The 19,108-nt window shown below is 30.9% G+C and overlaps 1 protein-coding gene across 2 annotated transcripts in view; it reads right to left on the bottom strand.

Moving 5' to 3' along the window:
* g (adaptor-related protein complex 3, delta 1 subunit-like garnet) overlaps window positions 1-19,108 on the bottom strand; it is an 88,599-nt gene that overhangs the window by 49,951 nt on the left and 19,540 nt on the right. For both annotated transcript variants that reach the window (XM_076484769.1, XM_076484770.1), the window contains exons 6-9: window positions 15,716-15,845; window positions 14,491-14,630; window positions 5,828-5,901; window positions 243-292 (exon numbers count right to left, since the gene is read on the bottom strand). In XM_076484769.1, coding sequence (XP_076340884.1) covers window positions 243-292; window positions 5,828-5,901; window positions 14,491-14,630; window positions 15,716-15,845 — 394 coding nt within the window. The remainder of the gene's footprint in view (window positions 1-242; window positions 293-5,827; window positions 5,902-14,490; window positions 14,631-15,715; window positions 15,846-19,108) is intronic.

The raw sequence follows: 19,108 nt of genomic DNA, 5'->3' as shown, positions 1-19,108 counted from the left end.
AGATGATCCATTACAAGAACTGATGTATTATCTTATCTATTTGTACTCAATATTTTTTACTTTTCCCAAATTATAAAAAATATTTGTTTCAATGAAAATATAAAACTATTTTGATACAATTAAACTTTAAGATTACACACGCAAAATTATATAGCCTGCGTCATTTGAAATACTGTCATGACCTTCTACAATTACTTTCGAAATAAACCTTTTATTTAAAATATGAGTTTACAAATGCTTACCTGCTATTACTGTATTGATGCATTCGTAAAGAAGAGACATGGCTGATGTGCTGAAAGATTGATAATTAATTTATTAAAACCAGAAGTTTAATGCCATACACTCTTGCTATAATAATTCCAACAAATGTATCTCGATACTCTTTCCTTATTAATGGTCAAACATTTTATCTATTTAAACCAACCTTTGTGCTTTTTTTTTTAAACAATCAGTTAAATGTCTGAAATAATAGTTTTTGATAAACAGAAAACTTTAACCAGTTGATAAAAGTACTTTTAAGATTTCACAATAAATTGGTTTAAAGCTACCACATCAGGCCAAAGATATATTTAAAACCAAAGCACTAACTCATTGTTTGGAATACATTTAAAAAAAAATAAAAAATACACATTATTAAAGTAAAATTTATTGGCTATTGGTAGCAATGTTATGCATTACTACTACTACTACTACTACACACACACATACATACATATATATATATATATATATATATATATATGTGTGTGTGTTGTGAAACATGTTCAGGTTAAAAATTAACAATGTGTTATAATTAAAAGGAGCAAATACAGAAATTCATTACAATGTACTGGATATTTATATCATACATACATCCAGTACTACTTCAACTACACATGTATTGCAACTTAAACACGTGAAAAATACCCAAATTAAGGTAATTTAACAAAAATTCAAAATAAGTGTCACAACATTGTTCCTCATCACATATTTTTATAAAAACATTACGTAAATTTTCACTGGTTACTTGTGGCAATATTATGCATTGAGTGCTACATGTTAATATGAGAAATATCTGAAACAAAACAAAGTAATTTTAGTGATAATGATGTTTTTGATTTAAATTAAAACAAACACACCTAAGTTCTATTAGAGCAAGATTTATAGACACCTAAAATAAAAAGACAGTTTGACTACTTTACAAATTTCACAGGTTAAAAATTTATAATGGTAACAACGTTTTTTTGTTATTTGAGGCTGTTTAAAATTTCCATATTGAAACAAATTATTTGATAATCTATCAACTGAAATTAAAAGTTATCACTAGAGTTTCTGTTGTAATGATATTAAAATGTTTACAGAATCATCTGTATGGTTAGCAAATGAACCACTTACCTCTAAACAACAAAAACTGCTGATGTAGGGATGACAATGCCAGAAAAACAAGAAACATGGTAGGTAACCATACCACAATCCCTACATTAGTAGCCACATCTTTCCAAGAAAAACCATACCACAATCCCTACATTAGTAGCCACATTTTTCCAAGAAAAACCATACCACAATCCCTACATTAGTAGCCACATCTTTCCAAGAAAAACCATATCACAATTCCTACATTAGTAGCCACATCTTTCCAAGAAAAACCATATCACAATTCCTACATTAGTAGCCACATCTTTCCAAGAAAAACCATACCACAATTCCTACATTAGCAGCCATATCTTTCCAAGAAAAACCATACCACAATTCCTACATTAGTAGCCACATCTTTCCAAGAACCTTTCATCTACAGCAAAATGTTGAATTACTTTCACTCACATGAATTCAAGTTTCAATGAAAGTATTTAATTTAAATAATGCTATAGTCTTGCAATGACTAATTCCCATAAACTTATAACATTGACTCAATGGCTACTTATGTAGGGACTTTTGTATGGTTTTGTGTATTCATCCCTAACTCATTTCTGTACTTTGTTGGCATTGAAATACCTACATTATCCTTAGAAAAAAAATTACATCTCCCCACCTCTTTTTTAAATAAATGGCAGTCACCATGGAGGCAGCAGTTGTGGCCTGGCATGATGAGTTGTTTTGATGGACATTATATCCTAAGTTATAGAAATACTATACTGCTTCCACACTCCTCCATGTTAAATAAAATGCAATATTTTGGTAAGCATATCATCTCAACAACTTCAAGCTGTGTTGAGGTAGCCTTTCTGATGTTGGAATCAGAATAATCAGCCAAACATTTTGGTTATTATGCTACTCTAATTTAGGGATGTTTTTTTGACTAAACTGAAGGTCTTAACTCAAACACCTGTGTTAGGTGTTTATAAAAATTTCTTAGGTTGTTACAAGGCTGTTATGAGCAATATGTATTATGCAGTAACCATTTTATTCCCTGGTCCATCTCCATGTACTAAGCTCAGTAATAAATATGAAGCCTAATCTATCATGTTTTAACACTTGACATGAAGTTGCACTGATTTTGGAGAATTCTACTCTTCAGTAGTAATTAAGAAAAAGAGCAAACAAAATCTTATATAGGTTTACAGCAGTGAGTTAAACACAACTAAAAACATCACACATAATATGAACTCCACCACTATACAATGCCTTGTCTTATTCACTGCAATTGCCCCTACCCAGCATTACTGAATTATTCAGCATGCATGGTAAATCAAGCAATAGTGCTTCTTAATTATTTTAAAAACCATGAATAATTCAGAATAAATTAGTGCCACATACTTATCCATTCCTTCTTAAATATGGATTCACTGTGATAACAAACATCTACTGAAACGCTATACATATAGCACATTTCAACTTCAAGCATCTTATTTGTCTCAACAGTTTCTCTAGATCCTGAACAAATCAGGCTTCAGCTGTGCTTGCTTTCAGCACACAAACTTAAGTTGGATCACACAGTTACTGGTTGACGTTCTGATGATGGCAATTATCCAGTCATGACTAGTTCACTAGTCCATGACTGTTATTGTATTCCATCTAGTTTTGACTTCACAATATTTTGTTTGGCCATCCAAGTTTAAAATAGAAGAATCAAATGGAATAAAAGAACAGAATTGAACACCAAATTTTAAAACCACCGACAATGAAATCCTATCAGTCATTCATGGTTGTGAAAAGCATTGTGTTTCAAGATATATTTCCATGTTACTGTGGGAAAAAGTAAAAAAAATTTCATTTACAAACAAAATTTCCCAATGAATGATGCATCTTCAACACACACCCATTGTTTCACATGTTGGGGACCTTATGTAAGGATATTTTTTGTTATTATTTGCTGATGAAATTTTGTGCCAGGCTATACAAGGGCAATATGTGCTAGCCATCCCTAGTTTAGTAACATAAGACAGCTAGTCATCATTACCCTCTGCCAACTCTTGGGTGACTTTCTTACCAATGAGTAATGAGATTGATCATGACATACGTTTAGTGTGACAGGGATTCGCACCCACAACCCTCAGATGAGTTAATCACCTTAACCACCTGACCATGCAAGGCCATTTCTCTTCATAACTGCTTTTAACTCACAATGTTCTTAAAGCTTGTTATTCATAATGTCAACTAATTTTGACTTTTAAATATCACCAACTGATAATATCAGAATTTTCTAAAGCTATACAAGGACTATTTCACTAGCTATCCCTAATTTTGAACTGATATACAAGTGGGAAGTAGTTAGGCAATGAGTGGAATTTACTAAATGGTTAATCGTACTCTTAAATTAATTGATGACTTTCAAATAATCAATTATTCTCATAAGACTTGGATGGTTGGAATAATACAAAACAGTATCATTCAAAAACACAAGTTCCAATTATTAGATTATTACCAAGTACTCATGAAGCATTTCACAAATTGAAGTATTAAAAAAAATCATAATAGCAGTATATCAGTCCTCAGGTAGTTGAAATAAAAAAAAACAGTAATAACCAGAAACACTAATTCTGATTAATTTACTATCTTCTTGACATCAGTAAATTTGATTGTAATTCCAAATGCCAAATTATTTTTGCAATATAGACAAATTTGATTATAATTCTGATTGTTGAATTTTCACGACATTATTCAAAGTAATCAATTAACAATCCAGCCCTGGAGTAAAAGCAACTAACCAACAATCTCCACCAACTCTCTGCTGGCTCTAATTGAATTATTTATTTGATCATTACTCCTAAGATTCAATCCAATCAGCCAATTATGAGAACATACTGGGCCCAAGCTTTTTTTCCTTTTCTGAATTCAAAATTAGTTGCATGTGCACTTGTGCAGATAAATATATATGCATAACTAAAAACACTGCAGAGGACAAAAATTTACTAAAAGGAATTTCTAAAGATTATTTTAAATGAAAAGTTAAACTTGAATACAACAAACTACTTTTACACTAAAATCGTATTTGCAAAGTTAAGAAAATGACATCATGAAGTTTCATTTTAATCCATATAGAGAAAAATATCTTCCACCAAGGATGTGTGTTTCTTAAAGCAAAGCCACACTGGGCTATCTGATGAGTCCACCAAGGGGAATCGAATCCCTGATTTTAGCATTGTAAATCTGAAGACTTACCACTGTCCCAGCAGGGGACACTTGGATAAAAAAACATCTTAATTCAATGAAGTACAGAATAAGTCAACAATCTATCTAAAATTTCACCATTTATTTATTTCTGGATTTAAGTATAGCAATGTCACAAGAGAGCTCATCTTCGTTTCTGCCACACTGCCAATTTTCATTCATATCTTTATAAATGAATGCAACGTTCCAAAAACATTGCAGGTTCACACCATGATGGACAAGTACATCATCTCAGTGAGATAAATAGTAATTTATATGTAGAGATCTGAAGACCAGTTTCCAAACTAACCATTCAAAAGCTACACATACCAGATCAAATCAGTAAATACACATTAGTTATGAAGTGGTTTGAAATACAAAAAAAAAAGTTTTAAACTATAATTTATATCTCCTAAATTGGAGAATGAGCCTGGACCTTCTTTTGGACACCAGGCAGTTAGTTTATGAACTGAGCTAAATGGTTAGCCCACTAATACTAAAAGTAAGGCACTTTTTAACAACTTGAACTAATATACAATAAAAACTCATTAACAAAAAAAACAATTAAGTACTCAGAAAAATCCCCAAAAAACAAACTTTTTCTTAATTTCTCAGTTTAACAAAATCTGATACAAATCAGCAAATAAAACATATAGCTGCTCAAACCTGTAAGGTAAAAATATGTTTGAAATATTTTCTCAAATATAAATGACACCAAGAAATCATGAAGAATTACAATTAGATAAATAATAAATAACAAAACAAGAAATCCTTTAATCCAAGTGGTTTTGAAAGTAGATCTTCCCCATTCAGGGAAAAAGGTCTACCTTCCAATGCTCAGATTAGTAGGTTTCCAAGTTTGTTCTCAGATATCTGTTACTCTAAAAACACAATTTATTGTAAAGTTTCATGTGAAACAAAGTACTTCAGAAACACTTTGACATGACAAAGAATTTTAGATCAAAAAATTTCAATGCCATAAATAATCATTTAATTGTCCTTGAGGTTCTAACACAGAATTGAGTATAGTCCTAACCCAAAAATCTGTACCTCTTTCATATTACTGTGGTAAAAGGGTTAAATCAGTACTGCTAAAATAAATAAATTATACTATGAAAGATTAAAAAAAATTATACTTGGTTTAATGTATACAAATTTACTTTTTCTTTCTATAAAACTTATTAAACCAGAAACAAACTATAAAACATGGAAAATATGGATGCAAAATCAAATAGGCTAATTCAAACACAAACAGTATTACCTGTGAATTAAATTAGTGAGGGGTTCTATCAACTTTTTACCCAGCCTAGGTTCTAGTGGGGTCAGAGCACCAAACTGAAAAATAAAGTGTTGTTCAAACGTGTGTCTATAGTATACAGAGAAACCTTCGTAGGTATTAAACCCTGTTTTTTCACCACAGTCTGCCTGTTTTGTAACACCAAAAATAGTATATAGAATATTACTAAAACAAAACAAATAATTTAATGTATACTAAAAATGTCTCATATTCAGCAGGTCCAGTTTCTCTGGTGAATTTGTTAACCTGAATAGCATACTAGCTTTTTACTTAAATAATTTATAATACTGACATTAATGAAATACATTCATATATAATCTGTTAAGTAGATGACAATATTTGCTAATAAAAATTCAGTTGCAAGCAGACTATGAGAGAAAAAAACAGGGGTATAAAGGATGAGAGCAGGGGATGGTATCTACACATTAAAAAATGACTGTCTTTCAGTCAGCATAACTATCCAAGTCTGGTATATGAAAACAAAAGTATTAAAACACAAAGAACTGCTTTTCCCTCAGAATGTAAGTATTCAATTCAAGATTCGAAGTGTTAATTACAAAAACCAAAAACCAAAATAATAATTTTCAAAATGATGCTCAACCAATCATGGGTACATTTAAGCTACAGCAACCAATAACAGTGTTTCTGATAAAATGTCTGTGTTTGTGTCTAAACTGCTTCTCTCAAAGATAGTTCATAAAGCAATACTTTTACTCCTTATGTTAACACTTTCACTCCCATGGTCATATTTCTTGAATTCTACTTTGGCCTAGCTTCATATTTTATAACAAATATGTAATTTTTTCTGCAAGATTTAAGATGATTAAGTATAAATATAGGTTTTGTTAATTTGAGAACTCAAATGACGTGGATCTATGAAAGTTCATTTACTTCCAGGACCATGCCTATTGGATTGTTTTTGTTCTAACAAGATATGTTTAGTTCTTCAATAAATAATGCAAATGAGAAAAAAGAAATTCTTGATAAGGATTTTAAATTCAAATGTTTGTTTTGTAGTACACACAATCATTTGTGTATACAAGTAAATGTTTTTTATTCCTAATGGTTACTTTATAAAACATAACAAAACCTCAAGGATGAGCCTTATGAATTAGTCTCAGTCCCTTACAAATTTAAAGTATTGTGAATCACTCGTACATGTAAAACCATGCCAATCATGCATTAGTGACCAGGGAGCAAATGTGTTAAGTGTCATGGCATGCATGATTGATTTACAAGTTGACATTATTGTTTACTGAAGTATGAAGATAAACTACTACTTTTTAATCCAATGTCTACTTACCTGTTCAAGTTTCATAACAAAGGTGATGTTTTAAAAATCACTGAATAATATCTACCAATCTACTATACAAGCATTTTAACAAACACCTGGGATTCATATTAAAGTACTAGCATGCAGGAGTAAAGATTACAGCATATGTACTTTATGCAGGAAGTATTGGACTTACAAAATTTCTGAAATAGGGCTGGAGAATAACAAGCAGAAAACTGATAACAAAAAACAAAGGGGATGTGACAAAAACCTCAAGCATTATTAACTGGAATCTTCTAAGATGCTGGTTAAAACAAAATGATTACCTGCGAATAATATTAATGAGTGGTTGACTCAACTTTCGACCCAACCTGGGTTCAACATGGGTCAGTACACCAAACTGGAAGCGACAGTAGAGTGGTTACAGAATAGGACAGATATCTCATAAGCACAAAAAAGACAAGAGTTATACAAGCTTCTCATGCACACCATCACAGATCGACTAAACAATACACTAGATACATGTTCTAGTACACCAAAAAGGATAAAAAAAAGAACAAGTTATGGAGTAAAATAAATAACTAATTAGGGTTTAACAGTAAATCTTAAAGGTAATCAAAAGTAGAAAGGCAATAAACAGTGTGCGATTTTAAAGATGGTCTCAACTCCAATCAGACCAGTTGCTGTTTTCCATAGCCTGATGTTCCAAAAGGTAAAATATAAACCATATTTTAATTAACTTGCTTACAACCTTTATTTCTTACTAAATAATCAAACCCAGGAAAACATCTGTAATCTACAGTATCTTACATAACACATTATTCACTTTAATTACTGTTACTCAGTCAAAATAGCACATTTATTCACATAAAAACAGATGATCTATTTGTAATACTATGGTAGGAAATGCAATATTTTTTGCTAGAGGCCAATTATTTTCATCTATAATAATATAAGAACCAATGTGTGCGAGACTGCCACAGCTTCAAGAAGAAACCTAGAGATCTGAAAATTTGCATGCACACTAAAGGAATCTGGAGTGTGTGCACTTAGCTATTATTTTTGGATTTGACTCAAACATTTTGGCCAATTTTTTGCCCCATAATTCTGCTTCTTGAAGTCTAAACAAAAATATCATTCTTTTTTTATCTGTCACTTATTGAATGAACAGTACGTGGAGGTTTTCTGCCAAATATTGTTTTTCTACACAAATGTGGGAAGAAAAAAATCAGAATTTTAAAAGTTGCACTGAACTAAGTATGGGAAATGGCAACAAATGACAAGAATTAAACTTTGAATTAGAGAATACTATACAATTAAAATAATTCAAATAAAATATCCAAGGAAGAAAAATGAATCTGAATTAAAAGCTAAAATAAAACTTTGCTTTTAAAAATATTTCAAATAAATTAAGCTTGGAAAATTGTAACTGACAAAACAAAAAATTGGTACATTGGGGTAGCTAAAGAAATAATTAATGCCCTCTGTGAATCATGGGGGGACCTTAGAATCTCACAGCAGAGTGTAGGTATTTTATGCTAGTTTGAAGTGAATGAATATGAGAATTGCTGCCTGGGATTTTGAAAAAAAAGGCTTGCCATAACTAAATACAAATAAAAGCTAGCTTAAATATAACTAGATTTTATGTTGTGTATATGCAATTTCTAAACAATTATTAGAACCATCATTACAGAATTCTGCCATGGTGTACTTGAAAAACTGGAATGCACATTGAAGTGACTTACTGCACAGTGCAACTGTACTGTCAAAATATTATTTGAAGCCTAGAAGTAACTAATTCCAAAATCATAACAAATGCAATGGGTAATCTATGCCTAAGCCTCTTTACAAATTCTATTAAGACAACATTTTGACCATTCAAGTGCAGCTGCCATTAGGCTTAGCTCTTTTAAACACCCAGTATTATCAGTTTGGTGCACCTGTTGTACAGTATTCTACTGCAATTCAAAACAGAAAAAAATTACTGAATGAAATTTTTTAAAGGTTTAGATCAACTTTTTACAGATCATTTAGTTTCTGCAAAATATTATCTTACATATATAAAGTTACAACTTTAAAAAGTCAAACTAGATTTTATTGTGATGTTTCATTTATGTAACATTCAAAATTTATTTACTCAGATGTAAATTTCAATCACTGACTCTTATGTCTTTAGAAATTTTCTAAAACTTCACAAAATTTTCATTTCAGGAAACAAAGCTTTCTTAGTTTTCCTTGGAAAAAAAACACTGCACACAGTTTTATTGTGTTTATGATTACTGGCATACAACAAAAATACTTATCCTTGCATATTTCACCAGGAGTTAATTTGATGTATGTCATATGCTTTAGACACATTTTATATATTTGTATATTTCTTTACCTGTTCAAGCCATTACTTAGGCTCATAAAGCCTAACAAAATATGGCACCAGCCTTGTTAGTGAAACAAAACTTTACTTGACTGAGAGTGAAATGATCTAACTAAACCTCCTCTTGTTCCATTAAATAGAAAAAGCAGCATTATGATTGTGGTAGAAGTTGTTCAAAAATATCTTTTTTGTTTTAAAGTTAAAAAAACAACTAAAATGGGAGAGAAAACATGTACCATTTAAAAACAATGTTGTGCCACTAACATAGCATCATCAGTTACTCAGCACAATTGTATATAATTAAATAAATCCAAATGGTAACACCAGAAACATAACCCTGAGCTTTGTATAAGCCTATTTGTGTTTCATTTAATCAGCTTTTTTTTTTTTTTGTTGAAATGACATTTATTTTATATTTATTCATATTAGGTTCTCAATAAATTTTTATTGTATTCTCACTACTATGCTTTGTTTCTTTAAAATGCTGGAAGACAAAAGATGGAGTATGCCCATGTTCTGTTACTCTGGGTACTTAAATTCCTACCAATCTCCTCTATTTAGATTATAACAGTCTGTACATTTTACATTATTTTTTAAAACCAGAAGTTGGTTTGATTCCATTTTTCAAAATTATATTCAACTTTTTATAAAAATAATTTATGTTATCTGAAAATGCACAGACCTTTTTTTCTTTTCAGTCTTATCATATCTAATAAGCTAGATATATAACGAATCAAACAACACACCAAATCATTCCAGTTAACTACACTAACAGGATAGCCATTCCTTTTTACCAATACTTTTCCAAATAATGTTTCCTTCTTTTGAACTGCAATTGGGTTTGCAATGGCCAATAAAGCCTTAGTTTTTGTGATGAGGTGGTAACCAATTCAAGTACAAACCAGTATGACTTTCTTTTCTTACCTTCATTTTAAACCATTATTAGCCCTACTAACCATAACAATGAGAAAAGATAACTCATTCTCACTGTTCAATTTAATATTGTGATGTAGTGAATTTAAAAATGCTAACTAAAAGCTTTTCAACCACTTGTCCAGAAATAAAACTAGTAAATGTATTAACATATCTGACAAATATAATATAATCTTAGATTAACCATACTTTTAACTTTATAATCAAGCATGTACCTAAATATTTTAGTAGAACAAATGATAATGGACTGCCCATACTTATTCCTTCAATGTGAATATAAAATTCCTCATTAGTTTCATATATAGTTTGTGCTGTTATTAAAATTAACATTTATTTTATAAATTCTGAAGAAAAGTTGTGTTCTTGGATTTTCATGTTGTATAACATACAGAGTACAATCAATTCGTACTTGCATAAATAATAAAACAACTAAAAAAAACAAGGAGTGAATGTACCTAATAACTTAGTAAAATGTTCTTTATTTTTTTTCAACAATACATTCCTCCTCTGTAATGCTTAAGGTCTCAACATCAAGTCTAAAATTTTACCCAAGTTATAAATAAATGCTCCACCAGTAAATACAATAGATTTATTGTTTAGGTATCTTAGGCAACCCATAAATGTAAACTGTTGTTGCAACACTAGATTAAGAAATTATAAAGAGAATAGTTTTATTTTTAAATAAAAAGTGATTCAGTTTCTTGTTTTAGTCAGATTGTTAATTAAAATCAGTTTCTTGTTTTAGTCAGATTGTTAATTAAAAGTTTTTTGTACTCTTCATCAATCAGTAATTAATTCATTTTACTAAATAATCACAATAATTCATAACTACAACAGCATTACCAAATTATTATTTTCCCATAATTGTTTAAGGGCTTTCAGTTAAACTTTTGTTATGTTTAATACAATTAGATTTAGTTACCAATCTTCTTATTTTGTTGAGACATCACAAAACTAATTTCTTATTATTTTATCAATTACATTATACCATGGCAACCAAGGTAGAGAAACAATAACTTTGTAAAAAAATTCATAAAACTACAGCTGTACTGAAGTTAGAATGTTCAAATTGTCACTACTTAATTCAAAACAATTTTATCTAGGAGCTAAGTAGGTATTGTTATGCCTGGAAAAATTTACAAAATTCACAAATACTAACATTTAATTTAGAGCATACTGAAATACTTCCAAAATCAAAACATTTATTAAATGAAAAAAACAAACAAAAACAAAACACACAAAATTATGAAAACTTTTTTTCTTTATGAAAGACTGATTACTACTTTACTTTCTGCAATACTGTCTTCAAAGTAAGATGGACCACAGCCAAGTAGGTCCCTAGAGGTAATATTTAAAAAATAGAAGAAAAAAGAAATTTCTTTATTTTCTTGTGTATGTTGTTTAATATGTACTGAATGTTTGAATATTTAACAACACCAATAACAAACAAGTCACCTACTGGAACATCCGACTTACTAACAAGAAAATCGCACACTGTGAAGATTCAAAAGTTTAAAATACTTAGGAAAACATTTAACATTTACAAGTTCAAAAAGTACAACATACTTCAAAGCACATATCACTAAGAAATAAGAAAAGATATTAAAAAGGTATTCAAGAATGATTTTAAAGAGGTAAAAATTTCATACATTCAAGTTTAAAGTCAAATCAGCAGTAGATGTAATTTTTGTACAAGAGTTCTCTAACAAAATGTATTTATATGATAATGTTTCATACAAACTATTTTACCCAACTATTTTAAGTATCCAAATAAACAATAAAAGCAATTTTTTTCCTTTAAAACTGTATTGTAAATTTATTTCTCAAGACTTTTAATCTAATTTGATAAATATATTTCAAACATTCAATTAAACATTTTAAGTGAAAAGTTTATAGGTTATTCTTGATAGTATTTAAGTAAAAAGATACAAGACTTTAATAGGCATAAAAACAAAGTAAAAAGTTGTTAACCTTATCAGTCCGGGTGTCTACACCAGTTGACCAAGGTAAATGCTTGTCAGTTTCCATTAAGTAATAAATATATTGACTTTAATAGGTGTTTAAAAAAACCAAAAAAAACCTATTGATAGTATTATCCAACTAAAATTTTTTGAATGCAATACTATAATCAACTCATAAAAAACAAATTTCTAAAATTTATTTCATTTTTATTATTCTGCAAAAACATAAATTTAAACATGTTTTATAAAGAATAAAATGAAACAAATTCTTGAAAATTCCAAAGATCTCATTCTTGCAACTTTTGTATGCAATGATTTGATGTTACAAAAATGTGAATGATAAGTAAGTATTGGACTTTGGTCAATTTTTATTATAACTTGTAAAATAAACTTGATTTTTTCCCAAGTTTAATTATGGTCCCTAAGCTTTAGATATTGTAATACTAGATCAAGTGTTACACTTTAATGATGAGTGTTTAAAGTTCATAGTCTTCAGAGAAGCAGAGATAGGATTTTCTTTTCAACCCTGACACAAAATATGTCACACTCTTCCTTACATATAGTTCTTCACATAATTTACCAGAATCATATATTCTCATCATTTGTAATGCCTTGAGCATTTTTTTGCCATTGCAACTGATTTATCACAACTTTCCTTCAAAGTTTTTCCAGACCAATAACAGGTTTCTAAATCTTCATGATGTATACTAATTTTTTAAGTGTTACACTTCCATAAAGACTTAGAATGTATAACTCAATGTTTTATTAACATAAGTGAGCACAATATAAACCTTGGTGAGAATGGCCAGTGGATAAACTATGCTTAGATAATAAGAAAATGGTGCATTATTTTAGTTCACCAAAACAAATTTGTCTCAATTACGTTGTAGCAATTAACTCTTCTAATAAGCATATTAAAAAAAATTATTAACATCAAATTAGTATGCTGATTCAGGGTCTAGGCCCATTAGAACCAGGAGGCACCTATACCTCTGTAACCAAGAATGGTCTGTATGATCTCTTACATATTAAGGCCATTTTGGAGCATTAAATATTTACACATAAGATGATCAGTACACATTGGACTCTTGCCACTTTAATTCATGTTCCACTGATCAAAATGTCAGACTAGTTAACAAATGAGTTGGTCATTTAATGAAATATTTCTACATATTACATACAGGTATTTATAACTATAAGACCATACCACTCAAGTACAAGTTGGTCATGTATTTAGTTGAAATCAGTTTATGCCACAGCAAATTAAGTTTGTTGTTCATGCATAAACCTTTACATATCCTACCAAACTATTTTCCATCACTATGTAACTGCAAACCAATGAACTAAATGTGATCACCTGCAAGATGAATGATGAAAAACATACAGCCTACCTAAACATTGATCCTTTGCACAATTGTACTTTAAGATGTTTGGATAATTTTGCCTTCAAAAGTCAATTGCAACTGATCAGACTGTTAGTCAGTTAGAAAAAGTCTCAGGTTTCAGTTCAGTAGAAGCACCAAAGGAGACAAGGCAATCTCAGATACAGCCTACTTGTGCTAGTATTATATTGTCTTCTGCTTCAATAACCCCAACCTGTTTGTACGTTTCTTAACCAATTTGAATAGTGGCTAATTATCATCACAATTTGGTCAATATTTCTCAAACTTTGTTAGTTTTAATGCTGCAAGATGTCAGTGACTTATATGCAAACACAAGAATCATGTGTGCTATTTTAATAAATTCATGCAAATATTTAACTTTATTGTGACAAAATTTGGTTTTATAGTTAGAAGATTCTAGAAATAGAAAGTTGAGATTTTTGTTGTTGTTGTTGATATAAAAACATTGTTTCAAAGAAGGCATTATAGGATTTCAAAAGCAAAAGTAACAGAGTTTAAACCAAAACTGCTAATATCCCCCCCCCCATCACAACTCTCTGGTAACTATTTTGAAAATGTGTCCTAAATTTAATTTTAAGAAACATTGTAAAGTTCATTCAAACTGACTCAACCAGGACTGATAGGGTTAAAAACAAAAACAAAGCACCATTTTAAATAACAAAAAATGAGAAACAGTTTGTACATACCAGTTTGATTATCTTAATAAGCATCCAATTATTTGTAGAACTTGTCATGAGCTTAAAGAAAACTGGTGCAAGTGACAAATAATTTTTTGGATTTTTTCGAGCTAGTTCGCAGATAACATTGACTGCAGCTGACTGAACACCTGTGAAATGTCAATTAACTTATGATAAAGTTTTATTAAACTATTTAACAGAAGAACACAGCTTTCATTATATCTTCAACAACATCTAAAAAAAACAGTGGAACATCAAAATTTTTACTTTTTAATTTTCTTTGTTATGTATTTTACAGTACTATAATCAGGCACAACACATCCATTACATCTATACAACAACTTTTATACATCTAAGCTATGATAACCAATCCTAAAATTAAGTTTCTCATTTTTAATTTAACTCTCATTAGACTATGGATGGGAAGACCTAAAATTTGAGTTGGGAACTACAAATATCCATATTCTACAACAGAATTCGACTACTTCTGTAGTTATCTCAACGGTGAATGAAGAGAGATGGAAGGTAGTTATTAAAAAAATCCTCTTAGAGTATCCATCTATTATACGTCTAGTGTCTTGCTTACTGGCAAACTGAAGAACTAACAGAATTTTAAACATGATCTCCTGGAATCTAGAAGAAGCAGGAACACAAGATTCAGGCTTACCAGCCCTGATAATCTATTCTTACACCTCCATGCTTGGGTGATCTTCAATGGATATTTTAGCCCTCCCCTCTTATTACTGGGGTTACACCATAAAGTACCTTATCAAGTGAGACCATGAAACTATGATTATGAAATAAACTCAAGATTAAAGTAAACCAAGATAAAGAAGGTGCTTTAAGTTACTTTTCACTGTTGGAAAACAATAATTTTGGAATTTGGAAATACACTCATTACTGTGGCTGTAAGGAGTTTACATTCATCATGCTCTGAAGAAACAATACACACACACACACACACACATATATATATATATATATATAAGCAGTATTTATTCCATACATTTTCATTTATGTGTTAGAATCCCATTAAATAACATTTCCCATAAGCAGTGAAGAAGTTCAAACCTGTATGAAAATTTTTTTTTATGCTCAGGATTTGTAGAGCAGATTTTTTATATCATTAGAAATATTAATTACACTGTTGTTCTAGGTACACTTACTAAAAAAAATTAATAATTTGTTAATATCATCATTAAATAGCAGAACAGTATGCAAACACATTTAATACCTGGATCAAGGTCTTCCAGTTTGTCCTTTAGTCGGGCAAAGGCTGGTCTTAAAGCATCAGGAAAACAGAGAAATATCTTATACATCAGAAGCACAGCTTTTTTCCTGAGATAAGGTTTTGTGGAACTTAACTAGTCATAAGATAAAAATTAATATCATTGTAATTTTTTACAATTAACACCAAAACAATACATGTTTATTATTAAAGTAATTTTGACGTGTTTACATCATCCACAGGTAGTTATCGAACAATACTAGTTGAACTGGTTGTTAAAACTTCAGACAATTCCATTAATAAATTTCAAATAATTATGAAATAAGAATTTTACTTTAAATGCTGATTTACTGAATTTTCAGAAAACTTTAAGTTTCTTAACTTATAAAAGGACTTGTTCTGCAAAGAACTACTTAAAAACTGACAGGTTTATACTTTGCTTGGCATTAACAGTTATCCAACTGCCTAGCACAAGTCCAACTGACAAAAAGGGCAAAATTCTATCATTGACTGGTTATGTAAAAATAAGTCTCCTACCTTATGTTTGTTTGCTAAGTATAATCAGTTATTTATATTGTTTGATATAATCAGCCAAAAATGTCTGGTACTCTGTGTTCATTTTACTCTGTTTGAACATTGCTTTTCACATCTTTTATTACATCTGACCACCTTTCCAAGAAAATGCATGCTTTCACTACAATGCCGATCTCATTTAATTCATTCACATAACTGCTTTATGCTTAAAAATCATTTTTCTAATAACTAAAATCTCAGTTCTGAATAAGTGTATCAAAGCAACTGACCAACCAAATTTTTGTCACCTTACTGAGAGAAACACTTTATATTTCTATGTTCAAGACAACTGCAATATATTTCTTAAACTTATAACTGTTCTGACATTGTCGGTGAAAGTCCATGAAACAAGTATATGCTAAAAATTAGCCAAGTGAAAAAACATCAGCTACTTGTCTTACAAAACAAATTAAGAAAATTAACATCAAGCCTTTATACTGCAACTGTATTTGTTGCACACAGCACTGATCAACCCCACTTGAAAAAAAGGGACAGTGGGACAATATTTTGACATAAACAGGTCTGAATTTATTATAGGAGATCTTTAAAAATTCTGTAGATCAGTGGTTCTTAATCTTGTTGGAGGTACTGAACCCCCGGAAGTTTCGTACTTGCATTCACTGAACCATTCGTAATTGGAAAAATAAAATATGATTTTTTCAAATTCGAAACATAAGTAGATATATTATTAGTGCACAAAATGACCCATGCATCAGTTGGACACAATATCACTGTGTTCAAAGAACAAAACCAACAAAACATGAATTTCACACAAAAACATAATGAATATTTACTGCAAATCAATGTGACTTTTGCTGTTGCCTTTCAGAGACAAGTTCAGAAATGCACAGCTTCACCTTGGTAAGTAACACTCTCATATCATTTTTGCAACAAAGTCTGTTCCTTTTCTTCGTTTTTGTGTCTACCATCCTTGAAAAGGATTGCTCGCAAAGATACATTGTAACAAACGGTTTGAGTATCTCAAGAGCTTTCTTAGCAATAAGAGGATACGCTACAATTTGGTGACACCAAAACACTGAGCATTACAGAAATGCTACAGAAATGTCTCTGATTTCAGACACATCTTCGTTCTTACTTGCACAGTCGTCCAGCAGGTGAAAGTTTGCGAAGCTATCATTCTCTGTTCGTTGTTTCCATAATGGTAGCTTTTTTTTAAAAGCCTTCAGGTTTTCTTCCGCTTTGATGATGTTGACTTTACCGTCTTGCATCTGTTGATTGAGAGCCTTGAAGATATCGGCCACGTATGCCAAAATGAGAATGAACTCAGATTTTTCGAAGCAATCTGCATGACAATGTTGATGCTCTCGCAAAAACAGGGCTAATTCCACACGCATGGCAAAAACACGATTCAGCACGTTTCCCCGGGATAACCACCGAACGTTAGAATGGTACAGAAGTACCTCAAATTCAGAGCCCAGTTTATTACACAGCTCTTTGAAGATGCAGTGCTTCAGGGCACTATTTCGCACAATGTTCACACATTCCACTACAATTTTTAATATTTTCTGCCAGTTTTGAAAGCAAAGCATGATATTCGCCATCTTCAATGCAGCTGGTTTTACGAGTGCTTCACCAATGATGTGTGGTTTGCCCTGCTTTGCGATCAAGTATGCAACTTTGTACGATGCTGTGAGGATCAGTTTTCCAATGGGTACAAAGCCGAGAACAGGCAAAGTAGCCTTTTCATTGAACTTGGCTCTCTTTACCTTGAATTCAGCAAGCGTTGTGTTGTTTTATTTCCTATCTCCATGCAGTTTTAGGGAGTGTTCTCTTAGTTTTGCCAGTGCTAGACTAGAATTGCTCAACTTGGCATTGCAAATCATGCACTGAGGACGCTGACTCCCATCATATTCCGTAATACACTTGAATCCATATTGTATGTATTCATCAGACCACTTTCTGTTTTTCCTCGACAGTTAGTGTAAAGGGATTGGAAGATTAGGAAAAAATTACAAATGACGCACGATTACTACAGTCACAAGTCAACTGCTAAGCGCACAAAGTTTCCTGCAGCACAGATATTAAGGCCAAGTGATGTGACATGATCAGCCACAGCCAATGATGGCCAAGTAGAGCATGACATCAAGAATCATACATGTGGGGTAAATGGAATGGGCACACATACAATGTGCGCGTCTTGACCTCTGCTGAACCCCTGAGACTGACTCACCAAACCCCTGGGGTTTAATTGAACCCAGGTTAAAAACCACTGCTGTAGATGAAAGATCTACTAGACCCAATTAGTTGTAGAGCACATTCTAAAAATGGAACCAAAGAGCTTCATGTCCAGCTATACCTTGGTAATAGTTAGCAATTACAAAAACTAGTCGACAAATGTTTCAGCAAACATTGTGTATTATGTTCCTTTTACCTGTATGGATGTGTCTCAGAAAAGAAGGTACTTAAATCAAAGAACAAAGTGAAACAATTCAGCTTATGATCAGCTAGTTCCACTCATGCAAGTTACCAAATGCAAGTATTTACAGCTACCGAAGCAACTGGAAGAATTGTAACTTAAAATCAAGATGAAATATTGCACATAAAAAAAACCCAAAATGTGAACTCAACTATTATGTAGGTTAAAACATCCTTATAAAGGACTTTTAATGTTTCATTAAAATTTGTTTTGGATGAAATAATGTTAAAAAAATTGAACTTTAGACTCCTTTCAAAATTCTTTAATATCAAGTAATGTAAACAAATTTCTCACCAGACAGACAACTTATTGCTAGCTGAAACAAAGTCAGAAATATAGAGATTTAGAACAAGTTTAGAGTTTACTTTTAATTAAGATAATTTAAACAA

The sequence above is a fragment of the Tachypleus tridentatus genome, chromosome 2 (genome assembly GCF_004210375.1).
Source record: "Tachypleus tridentatus isolate NWPU-2018 chromosome 2, ASM421037v1, whole genome shotgun sequence".
Lineage (NCBI taxonomy): Eukaryota > Metazoa > Arthropoda > Merostomata > Xiphosura > Limulidae > Tachypleus > Tachypleus tridentatus.
This window is presented reverse-complemented; position numbering and strand designations above follow the sequence as displayed.